Source organism: Corythoichthys intestinalis, chromosome 3, assembly GCF_030265065.1.
Source record: "Corythoichthys intestinalis isolate RoL2023-P3 chromosome 3, ASM3026506v1, whole genome shotgun sequence".
NCBI classification, from domain to species: Eukaryota; Metazoa; Chordata; class Actinopteri; order Syngnathiformes; family Syngnathidae; genus Corythoichthys; species Corythoichthys intestinalis.
Window position 1 is genome coordinate 52,939,865 of NC_080397.1, and position 12,987 is coordinate 52,952,851.

General features: G+C 39.4%; 1 protein-coding gene across 3 annotated transcripts in view; it reads left to right on the top strand.

The window, feature by feature from the left end:
- The window catches only part of LOC130913274 (kinesin-like protein KIF2A), a 50,042-nt gene that overhangs the window by 21,431 nt on the left and 15,624 nt on the right, over nt 1–12,987 (top strand). For all 3 annotated transcript variants that reach the window (XM_057831744.1, XM_057831745.1, XM_057831746.1), the window contains 9 exons: nt 2,463–2,563; nt 3,893–3,988; nt 4,068–4,122; nt 4,191–4,353; nt 4,460–4,550; nt 4,615–4,678; nt 4,752–4,843; nt 6,995–7,137; nt 7,234–7,438. In XM_057831744.1, coding sequence (XP_057687727.1) covers nt 2,463–2,563; nt 3,893–3,988; nt 4,068–4,122; nt 4,191–4,353; nt 4,460–4,550; nt 4,615–4,678; nt 4,752–4,843; nt 6,995–7,137; nt 7,234–7,438 — 1,010 coding nt within the window. The remainder of the gene's footprint in view (nt 1–2,462; nt 2,564–3,892; nt 3,989–4,067; nt 4,123–4,190; nt 4,354–4,459; nt 4,551–4,614; nt 4,679–4,751; nt 4,844–6,994; nt 7,138–7,233; nt 7,439–12,987) is intronic.

A 12,987-nucleotide genomic window follows, 5' to 3' on the forward strand; every position in this document is an offset into this window, starting at 1 on the left:
ACAGCTTCCTGTAGGGGGCCGGGCAAGGCAGAGTGTCGTGAAGGTTTCACTGAGAAACTCAAACACACGCTGCGTTCTAATGCCGGATTTAGGCGGAAACAGGATGGAAGTTTTAGTGCATACAAAGCTGGCAGGACTGTCTCGAGTGATTTGGTTGAGGATTCAAGGTAATTATTATCTAAAATAGCACCATGACTGCTCTTTGAAACGTGAAAAAAATTGAAATGAATGGGGAAAAACATTGTAAAATTGTCTTGAAATATTTCCGTAAAATGAATGATAATTGCCCCTTTTTTTTTTTTTCTATTTTTTAACCAAGAATCTAGACTGTTTTACATTCATATCATAGAAATTCTGGGATTTATGCATTTATTTAAAAGAATTGTCAACGTTCGTGATGGCCACCATGTTGGATTTTGTATCTGTACAAAATAGCGTAACTTTACCTTGGTGTAAATATCCCATAATGCAGTGAGAACAGCTGCAGTTTATAGTCCAGTGTGGCTTATCTATGAACAAATGTCGTTTTTGTGCCAAATTTGGTGGGTGGTGGCTTATAGTCAGTTGTAAATAAAGTAAGGTAAATTAAAAATATTTAAGGCCCTTTTTTACACAAAAACCTGTATGATAATGTTAAATATTGCTATTGATCCAATAAATATACGAGATTATCTCTGCATTTGTTGATTTTTGTGCATCTAGTGTAAAATTTGAGAATTTTATAGCCATTTTAAGTTGTGTTTCACTTAGTGCCCTCCATAATTATTGGCACCCCTGGTTAAGATGTGTTTTTTGGCTTCTAATAATTTTCTTATTCAAATAATATGGGACCTTAATGGAAAAAAAGAGAAAAATCCAAACTTCAAGACAAGTGCATTTATTCAGCGGGGAAAAAATCGCACATAAGGAATAATTGTTTGACATCAAATAATGTGTGTCACAATTATTAGCACCCCTGGTGTTAATACTTTGTACAACCCCCTTTTGCCAACAAAACAGCACCTAATCTTTATAATGTTTCACAAGTTTGATTTTGTGTCTGGTGAACCATTTCTCCGTAGATTTGGCCATATGTTTAGGGTCATTGTCTTGCTGAAAGACCCAGTGACAACCCATCTTCAGCTTTCGGGCAGAGTGCAACAGATTTTGATTTAAAATGTCCTGGTATTTCAAAGCATTCATGCCATGCACCCTAACAAGGTACCCAGGGCCTTTGGAAGCGAAACAGCCCCACAGCATCACTGACCCACCCCCATACTTCACAGTGGGTATGGTCCCAGACTTCAGCTGGTCCCGTGTGCTTTGGTCAGATGAGACCAAGATGGAGCTTTTTGGCAACAAACACTCTAAGTGGGTCTGGCGTGCCACGAAAGATGCGCATGCTGAAAATCACCTCGTACCCAGTGCGAAGTATGGGGGTGGGTCAGCGATGTTGTGGGGCTGTTTAGCTTCCAAAGGCCCTGGGTACCTTGTTAGGGTGCATGGCATCATTAATGCTTTGAAATACCAGGACATTTTAAATCAAAATCTGTTGCCCTCTGCCCGAAAGCTGAAGATGGGTCGTCACTGGGTCTTTCAGCAAGACAATGACCTCAAACATATGGCCAAATCTACACAGAAATGGTTCACCAGACACAAAATCAAGCTTGTGAAACATTGTAGGAGAAGATTAGGTGCTGTTTTGTTGGCAAAAGGGGGTTGTACATAGTATTAACACCAGTGGTGCTAATAATTGTGACACACATTATTTGATGTCAAATAATGTCTTTATGTGGGATTTTTTCCCCATTGAATAAATACACTTGTATTGAAGGTTGGATTTTTCTTTTTTTCCCATTAAGGTCCCATATTATTTGAATAAAAAAAAATATTAGAAGCTAAAAAACACATCTTAACCAGGGGTGCCAATAATTATGGAGGGCACTGTATATAAAAATTAATCAGGATTTTTTTTTAGGGAACAACTTAGATTTTTTTTTTTATGCCGCTGCTCATGGAGACTCGTATTGTATATGCCTAAGGAAGGTGCCTGTTTTGGTTTTAGGTTGCTAACGGCTTTGGTTTTGAAAATATGTGAATTTTAAGTTTTGAGAATAGGCCCCCTACGGAGCGTTCCCGCGCCCCGTTTCTCGTCAACCAATAGTGAAGTCTTTGATGGTGCTTTCTTTGGAGTGACAAGGTGTGGAACTTGGAACTATTTTTACCCTTATTCACACTAATATGTTGGTGTGTGGTGCTGGGAGCTTTGGGTTTGGAAAACACTTTAAATTAAATATGAGGACACTTGGGAACCCTTTCCAATGCTTTTTGAAAAACTGAAAATTACCATATTATTAAGACTAGATTGACTGATTTTTGATGATCTCAAACATTTTTTCTAGATTGTATGTAAATGGTAAGGGTGTTATTTTCATATTTAAAGGAAGAAATTTGAGGTTTCTGTTTCTCTTGTCTTGTGACAGCTAGGAGGAAGTCAAACTGTGTGAAGGAGGTTGAGAAGCTACAGGAGAAAAGGGAGAAGCGTCGTCTCCAGCAACAGGAGCTCAGGGAAAAGAGAGCTCAGGTATATTGTAGGGCGGTTAAATTTATCACGTTAACGGCGGTAATGAATTTTTTAAATTAATCGCGTTAAAATATTTGACGCATGCGTGGAACGACCCACTTATGCTTTGCCACAAACGGACTACAATTGCGCCGTTTTATGTATATTGAGAGCTAAGAGGCAGAGACGAGTGGAGTGGACACAGGCATTCATTGGGGCCGTGCTATTAATTGGCATAATTTTTTGGCATCTCTTCCACAACAATTATAACTATTGTGTCGAGCGACGTGGGGAAGAATGACAGGAGGTGATCTTTTTCTTAACACCCTGTACTGGACACAACGCAGAGAAGATATACCATTTGCAGCCACCACTGACAGTCATGGTTGCCCAACTTCCCATCATGCATTTGGGCTGAACAGTTCAGTCGCCACGGTGTCATTTACTGAAAGCACAACAAAAATAATATTCCTATGTCTCAAAAAAAATAATGTTCACAAAAAGAAAAGCGCTCAATGCAAAGAACTGGCATTCCCAATCAAATAAGCTAAGCAAAATAATACTCAGACTTCTGTCAAACTATTCAAACATTTCGTTTAGCTAGACAAATGCACTAGATAGCAATATTTAGTCACATTATACAAACTATCAGAGGTCTCGTACGTTGTGAAGCCAGCACTCAAATGACCGTGAAGTACAATGGATTGGACCTGGTAAATAGGAAACTACGGGGTCAGTCGAGGGGCAAAACACACTAGAAAAACTTGGCTAGGCTAATTAATTTAAAACTCGCCCTCGACACCTTGTGGTGCATTTCTCACTACCTTCCATAATGGCGAGCTATTAGTTTATTTTTTGATTGAAAATTTTATAGATTTTATTAAAACAAAAACATACAAAGGGGTTTAAATATAAAATTATTATAACTTGTACTCACGTTTATCTTTTAAGAATCACAAGTCTTTCTATCCGTGGATGCCTTTCACAGAAAGAATGTTAATAATATTAATGCCCGTGTTAATAATGTTAATGCCATCTTGTTGATTTATTGTTATATTAAACAAATACAGTACTTATGTACAGTATGTTGAATGTATATATCCGTTTGCCTTTCCATTCCAACAATAATTTACAGAAAAATATGGCATATTTTAGGGATGGTTTGAATTGCGATTAATTACAATTAATTTTTAAGCTGTGTTTAACTCCTAGTATATTGATATTATTTCCCCTCAATTATACATGTCGTTAATTTTTAACACTAATTTAAAAATCGATAAAGCGAGTTAAAACCCATTTCATTAGTAGTCCAATTTATCTCTACATAAACTTGTTTTTGTTTTTTTTCAGGAGGTGGATACAACCATTCCTAATTATGAGATCATGTGCATGATTAGAGATTTCCGTGCAAGTCTAGACTACCGACCTCTGACCACAGCAGATCTGGTGAGATGAAGGCATAGCTTCTTCACCTTGACACCTCAGCAATACAATATTTAATGTAACATTTTATTGCGCCACACAGATTGAAGAACATAGAATATGTGTATGTGTGAGGAAGCGTCCACTAAACAAAAAAGGTATGTCTGTCTTATGTGTGTAGATTGCATTGAATGGGCTACTGATTCTCACTTGGGCTTTGATTCAGAACTCACCATGAAGGATTTGGATGTGATAACCATTCCAAGTAAAGACGTGGTGATGGTACACGAACCTAAACAGAAGGTAGACCTTACTCGTTTCTTGGAGAACCAAACCTTCCGCTTCGACTATGCCTTTGACGACGCTACCACCAATGAGATGGTTTACAGGTTAGGAACTGATTGTGTATTTTCTCGGTCTGTGTTTACACAGATAAACTGATCTCAGTATTATGTGAGTGTGCCTCAAGAACTAATGTTCTTTGTTATCTTAAAGGTTCACTGCCAGACCATTAGTGGAGACCATATTTGAGAGGGGTATGGCCACGTGCTTTGCCTATGGGCAAACAGGAAGTGGTAAAACTCATGTGAGTAGTACTGCAAATTGAAATCTGACATATATTTTTCAAGTCCTAAAACGGTTTGTTTTAGACAATGGGTGGAGATTTTTCTGGAAAGAACCAAGACTGCTCTAAAGGAATTTACGCATTGGCTGGTATGTCATGCGCTCTATGTGCGATGTTTGAATTCATTTTTAAAATATTTAAAAATACATATTTATTGTCTAGCTCGGGATGTATTTCTCATGTTGAAGAAACCCAACTACAAGAAATTAGAGTTACAAGTGTACGCAACCTTTTTTGAAATCTACAGTGGAAAGGTGAGTGAACCCAAATTCTCTGTGTTGCATGGCTTTTCTTTGATTCCTTCATAGCTCATTTAAATACTTTAAAATTAAATAATATGCAACTTTTGGAGTATTAATTGGGTGCCTTTCTAGTTTTATTCATTTTATTTTTTTAAATTGTATTCATTATTTTATTTAGGAAAAAAATACATTAATGATGAATAATAACACTAGTAATATAGTTGTAATTGAGACCTGGTGTCAGACATGTGGACGTGATATGATGTCACCTTTTGGGTCATGTAGGAATACCACATTTTAATATTGTGGTGTACATCAGGGGTTCCCCACTTTTTTTGCACCATGGTGCGATGTAGGCCTTTTTTTCACAGACCGGCAATGTGTGGCAGAAAATTACAGTAAATAAAAAATAACACGACGGGGCTAAAAATGAACATTAAGTGTAGGGAAAAGTTAACTCAACATACACCCAATCAACCTTTTTTAGCAGCGGCCTCTCCTAGAACTTGACAGCAAATATCCTTGGTCGCTGGCATCATGAGTTCTTTTGACAAAATTAAGGGAAATTGGTGCTGACGTTCATCATTGCTAATTTGAGAATGTCAGATTGAACTTGGAGTGTATGTGAACCGGAGGATTGGAGCCTGCATCCACCCAAGTTCACATTTAAAGAAAAACTTCGTCTTGGCGAGTTGTTTGTTCTCACTGAGCTGGCTAGGCGCGAAGCTAGCGAAATGCTAATCGCGACGCTAACATGAAGCTAACGTTGGAGTTGCGCTAGCTTAGCGTTAGCTTCATGTTAGCGTCGCGATTAGCATTAGCATTTCACTAGCGTCGCGCCTAGCATTTAGCCAGCTCAGTGAGAACAAACAACTCACCAAGACTAACTTTTTCCTTTAATGTGAACTTGGTTGGTCTTCCCCAATCGTGGAATGTTTCTTGGTTTTAGCGATAGTTTGCCACGAGTTGTGATGCTCTCAGTTCAGTCGCGTTTGTTGCCTGGTTTGCTAGCTTTTAGCCACATATTAGGCAGAATGGACTTGGTTGCTGGCTCCTCTTCTTTCCCCGTAAAAAAAAAAAAAAAAAAACTGTCTAAAGACATCAACGCCCGTAGCACACATCCAACTGCAGCTAACATTACGGTTTACAATGACTGAAACTGGGCTGCTATTGTCTGAGTAGAGGTTTGTGTACGGCGCCCTCCAGTGGTTGGCCGCCATACGAGTAGAGATTTGTGTACATCACCTTCTAGTGTTTGGCCACCATTATTGGGGTGTTTGCACATATACACCGGCCCAGCGTCAGTCAATGTAAGCAGTAACCTTAGCTGCTGTTGGATGTGTGCTGCATGCGGCACACCTCAGCAATGGCTGACGAGGTACTTCTGGTCATTTTGCTCGGATTAAGGCCGTTTCAAACTAGAGGCAGCCTAGTGTGAAAGGTTCAGCCGCAACCCATTTATTGTGTATGTGGATGGGGACTTCTCAGTGAAAGTTAGCGGCGGCGGTCGTTTTGGACGGAGCTGAAAGTCTTGAGTGAATTTTCGTAGCTATTTTTACAGCGCTGCTCCGCTGACGTTAACAACGCATCCAATAGCAGAGGGGAAGGTGTACTTACAGCTGTTCTATCAGCCTGTTTGAACCTTGATAAATGGGCCTTTTTTTTTTTTAAATTTTAAGTTTCGTGAGCTCTGGGACGCTCGAAACATGACTCTCATACCTTTCCTTGCTAAGCTAAATGGTACCACGATGTGTGTTTGTGTGGAATTGTAGTTCACAACAACAACAAAAAACTATTCACGGCTATTTAAGCAGCTATTATAATGCTGCCTGCTCCTTGAAATAGGAAAAGTATATATATAGTAAATATGCTTGCCACTTTTCACTTCCTGACAGTGTTTACTGTCAACTGTGTCAACTAAATATTATCAGGAAGCCACACGGACGTCTGACATCGTCATTTCGGAGCTTAGCCCGCTTTCTAGCTGGGACTTAGCTCCAATGTTTTGACATGGACCGGTAACCGTCCCCGGCCCGGTGGTTGGGGATCCCTGATGTAGACCATACTTGAATACCAATTTTTAAAAAAAAATTTAATCACGAAAAAAATAGTCACTTCTCCTGTAATGCGTTATTTCAATATCGGCTGTGTACGTTTTGTAAGGTGTTTGACCTGCTTAACCGAAAAACCAAACTGAGGGTGCTGGAGGACCGGAAGCAGCAAGTGCAGGTTGTGGGCCTTCAGGAGAAGGACGTCAGGTGTACAGAGGATGTCCTGAAACTCATAGAAGTGGGCAACAGCTGCAGGTATACCTTAAATTTGAAACATTTGGTGATGGACGTCTTCAAATACAGGTTATTGCCTTGTTCATAATAATATCATTGCCCTCCCCTTCCCCCAAGGACATCAGGGCAGACGTCAGCCAATGCCCACTCGTCTCGTAGCCACGCCGTGTTCCAGATCATTCTTCGGAGGAAGGGCAAGATGCACGGCAAGTTCTCGCTCATCGACCTGGCTGGAAATGAGAGGGGCGCCGATACTTCAAGTGCTGACCGCCAAACTCGCCTGGAGGGTGCGGAGATCAACAAAAGCCTGCTAGCTCTCAAGGTTTGTGCAGTGTTAAATGAGAGTTGATGAATGATCTCAGTTGTAACCTATCATGGTATAACGGCTCTGCCAGAATTGAACATAAATGGTCAAATTTTGGTACACGATTGGCAGTATTTGATCATTTACAATAAATGGCATAATTAGTGGGGAGAACAAGTATTTGATACACAGTCAATGGAAAAACCCATTGGCAGTGTATCAAATACTTGTTCTCCCCACTGCATAATCACAGTTAACATGGTTGCAAATCCATTGTAGTGTTAACTTTTTCTCAGGAAAAGAAGCTGGATGTTTATCTAGCTATTACTGCTTATCAAGAGGACAAACTTACTAATAGGGATGGCCCGATTGCATATTTTTGCACCGGAGTCAGTCACCTGATTTTGCGAATCCCGATGTGATACCGGTGGAAAAAAAGTTTATTTAAAAAAATTGTTTTTATCTTTTCTTAGTTTTTTAAGATTTGGGCTGAGGACAAGAAGGCTACATTTATTCAGAAATGGCACGTAATAGTGTTTTGTACGTGGTTAACTTAAAATTTGAAGGATGGGGCGTAAAATGTTCTCAATTCTGACCCAATTATATCCGCATATATCTGATTGTGAATTAGGGTTGGGCATCGTTTGAGTTTGAACGATTCCGATTCCACGTTTCGATTCTGATTCCAATCGATTCCGATTCTTTTAATAGGCAGGGTCAAAAAAATTGCGTGGTTAATATTAATTTCTTAACTCCATTATTTTTTACATTATATGAACTTTCAATTAACTTTGCCATGAATTTCTCACAGGGCAATTTTTAACTTTTATATAAGATCAGTCTTTGAACTTGAATATGATGTTTCTTTCCACAAAGAATTTATTTTTCAAAAGCTCACGGAGGAAACATTTACACATATTATTTTGCCTATGTTTTAGAGTGTCTTATGCTGCAGGCATTTTTACATGTTATTGACCTCCCACTAATGGGCTAACCTGGTGCAGAATATCAAACAAACAAACAAAAACTTATAAAACTCAGTCCAGATTAGCAGAAGGTACAGTATAAAATCAGAAACAGTTTTTGTTGAGGAAAATGATCATATATGCCTTCTCAGGCAGTAAACGTGAGCGTTCCGGATAGATATTGTCTCCTGCAGTGGACACGCATTCACTGGGTGTAGATGAAGCTTGAACGCATAACAGCTGGTGGCTGGTGCTCACAGCAGAGTAGATAAGTAAATGTCACGTATCACTAGTGAAGCACGTGAAAAAAAAAATGATGCATGTTGATACGACGGAGTATTAGGGCCAAATTGAATAGATTTTAAAAAAGGACTACGAGATTAGTCGCAAATACTACGTAGCGGTAAGGTAGCTGTGAGCCGCTACGCACTTTACATACATGTACCTTAGCTAGGCGCTACGACGAAGCATTAGTATCAATTCTTCTATTGATCATAATTAAAGATACACGATAATATCGGTGACCGATAATTATCGGCCGATAATGGCAATTATGACGTCACACAGATAATACAGGTTTTTAAAAAATCAACCGATAATGCAATCCGATAATTATATACTTGATTTAGCCTCCAAATGTGCGCAACCAAGCAGTTTTCTCCACTTCTCCACCGCCGCCTGCTCAACCCCTCCCCTCTCTGAAGCCCCTGTGGGAGGAGGGTTTGACGAGTACGGCGGTGTTTACACATCAGTGTTCAGTGTTGAGGCGCTCTCACTAGCGTGCTTGCGTTGCTTTTCCCGTGTGTGAAATGAAATAAACGACGCTCTCGCCATCTACAAAACAGTTCCACGAGGCGTAAAGAAAGCGTCCTCATCTAACACCACTAGAACTAACCCAGCAGCCATTTAAAACTGCATCACAATGATTTTTGGAACGAATACGAGGCTGCTGCTAGCGCGAATGCTAAAGCTATTGTAAACACAAATAAACTATAAAGGAAACTACGGGGCTTGTGACGATACAGAGACGCTGTGGTCCTCCCGGATTCGTGTTGTTTGGGAATGCAGCTCAAAGCGGGTGGTAAACTCCCATCTATGGCTTAACACCTCACAAGACAGATAGTCGACAAGTAGCTGTCTTCAGACGGAGGCCGCCGCTCCGGTCACGCAGGCCGCCGCCGCCTCGCCCTCGGCGGGCAGAGCAGAGCCAAGCACCGAATATGCCGCAGCGAGCCGGCCGGGGCGGGCGGATATCCGGTACGAACTTATCTCCCGCCGCCACTCCGGTTCCAGACAGAGGCCTGGCGCGGGTGCTAATTTGGCAGCCGGGCGTACTGAAGGGCACAGGCGGGAGGAAATTCCCGAAATGACCCGATAGCCAAACCCCTGGATGAAGAAACATCCGACCACGATTCTTCATGAAAAGACATGCCGTTTTACCACGGACATTTACACAAGTGATGTCAAGAAAGCATGTTTATCATGACGGCACAGTGGTTAGTTGATAATTTTAACATGCACCAAACAATAAGTCATCCAGTCAGCAATGCATTCAGTACGCTTTAAATTTATGACGTCTTAATCAGATCATTCTTCTTAATCTAGTCAAATAATTTTCCCCATCTTGTTTGAGTGTTAACAGATGAATGCGCGAGATTATTCCACTTACTTGAACTAAATATTGCCATTTGTTCTTATTAAGCCCAAACATCTAAAAAAAATGTAATCTTTCACCTAAATCAAGAAAAAATTGCTTTCAAATAATGTTTTGAACCATACATATTCTTGAATAAAGAACATTTCTGACAAGTTTTTTTTTTTTTTTTTTTTTTTTTAGGATTATGTTTAATAATTTATTGCTTAAAATAAAGCTGCTAAACTTATTTTCAGCTGGCTATTAAGAAATCTGAGTGAAATATACTTGAAGTGCTGGCAGTTAATTTCACTTATTTCCAATAGATTTACAATGAAAACAAGGGAATTTAACTGATTTTAAGGAGTTGTGTTTTTGCTGTGTAGTAATGTTATACGTTTGGTATGGCTTACTTTTAAAGCCATTTTTGTGCAACTTATGTATTTACTCTAAGTAATTGTTGCCAAAATTTACCATTACACAATGTCAGACAATCTGTCTTTATTTAGATGTTGGGATTTACTACTTGTTCACATTTGATGTTGGAAAAAAAGCGCAATAATATTTTTGCACAGTAATATTTTCTCTTGTGTATACTTTAAAATTTTACATAAATCTTTTAATAAAATTATCGGCTTGACATTATTGGTTATCGGTTGGAACGAGGAGGAAATGATCGGTTATCGGTATCGACTGAAAAATACATTATGGTGCATCACTAATCATAATTTGATGAGCTTTTAATACTGTTGATTTTAACGGCGACGCCAAAGCCAATATAGCTACATTAGCCTGACGTAATAATACGCCTTATTCTCGTACTATTTCACGCATCGATCCATCATCTAGCCCTTTGTCCGGGGTCGGGTCATGGGGCCGCAGAAGACAGTCGTAATTTATTGTTTTACTTACTTGGTTCTGACTGGTTAGAGGTCCAGCGCAGCGTGTCAAATACGCGGCACTCAGCTATACACTACTCGGCACTTGTATTCCATGAAGCCGGAGGTGTTTAATAGTATTGGTTGTGCAGCCACCTTTGCGTGATATAGCTGTGTTGCAAATGTTGCACTGAGTTGACTGGTCATTATTCTTCGTGAAGTTGTGCCAAACTTTTCAGCGCCGCCCCACAGTGACTACGAGTGAAATCAGATTGCAATGCACCAGGCATGAAAATCTCTCACCTTTCAACGAAATTCGCCGTTTTGAAGTTAAAAAGGGTGACCTACGTGAATTGTGTAGATCCGAGAACATTTTTAGGGGGCGGGAGATTTTTTTTAATGTCGGACGATTGGTATTCAAATGGGGGAAAGCGGCACAAAGCCAAAAAAGCGCACCAGAGTGGCCAAAACATTGATATATTTCAACGAAACAAAGGAGGGTACACTGTTGTGTCCTGTCTCTTCAATGCCAAGCTTGGCTGCACGTCAGCCCTGAATGAACACCTAAACCACCGTCACCCAGTTGTAATTTTGGAAGACGACAGCAGACAAGCTGGCAGATTATAAATCCATCTAACTAATTTACGACATGTTTTATTAAAGTTGCTAAACCTGTCGCGATATGCAATGAGTCCATTTTACGCACGGTAAATAAAAATGAGGGCAGTAATTTTCACTGCTGCGTTCTATCGTCGCGGGCGTGCATACATTTGTGCGTGCTTGTTGATGGCATATGAGACTCCAGTTCTTTTCACAGATGTTTATTTGTCATCAACACACCGTAGAATTAAAGTTCAGACATACAAAATAAGGTAACACATTTATATTAAACACTGTAAACGTTAGCATTGCTACATTGAGGCTAATGGGGGGAAAAAGACAACCTACTTTAGCCTGCTATAAAACATTTGTCAGTCTTCTCCAAAAAACAAACTTGCTGTTTAAAGGTGACACTTGAAAATCGCTGCTTAACAGCATTTGCAAACGAAAAAAAATGGGGTTATTAGATTAGTCGACTAATCGTAAAAACAGTTGGCTGACTAATTGGGAGAAAATTAGTTGTTTGGGACAGCCCTAGTTGTCCAGTGTATCGGAACATATTTCCTCCACACCCTTCTCACCTTTTTTTTTTTTTACCCCTGACCCATTTTCATGCCTGATGCACAAACAAACACTTCATGTGGCTTCTTCTTCGTGGTGTTCGGCAGCTATTTTCAATTAGATTTTAGATTAGATTTTCAAACTAATATGTAATCGTAACCCACTTTTTGAGTCCATCAGATCTCTTGAGTGGTAGATCGGGGCACAGTTGACTTGTCTGTTGATTTAGTGCTGTCTTGTCTGCTATATTAATAACCAACACGGCCCCGTGTTCAATACAAAACCCTCCTACCACAACAAAACAAGTAGGAACTAATATTCACATAGGAACTAAAGTTATACAACATAAAATATTCAATATAAATGAATACTACATCACATTTGAAAAATATAAACACATAATAAAATAAATAGTCCATTTAAATAAAATAAATTGAAATGAGCTAAAACACCTGTATTTAAATAATAAGAATAATACACAGATCCTGCTTATACAATTAAATTTATTAATTTCTGTGCGGCGCTTTAACTTGAGAAAATCCACCAATAAAGCTTCTGAAAACCGTTCATAAGAAAAAAAAATGATTCATTGAGGCATTTCATTTGTAAAATACATGTTAAAATCTTTGTCATTGGGATTGCTTTTCTCTTTAGCACAGGACACCTTTTTTCTTCTTTCTTTCAGAAAGAAAGCTGACAAACGCGCGGGGTCTGAAAGGCAAATTGTTGTCTTTAAATACCCGCTACTTTTTGAGCAGAATTCTAGCTTTGTATAGGCTAATGTTCCTATTGTTGAAAGCACAAAAGTGTCTAATAAACAACTAGCACATTTATATTTTGCATTTTGTTTTCTTACTGTACCGAAAATGAACCGAACCGTGACCTCAAAACCGAGGTACGTACCGAACCGAGATTTTTGTGTACCGTTAC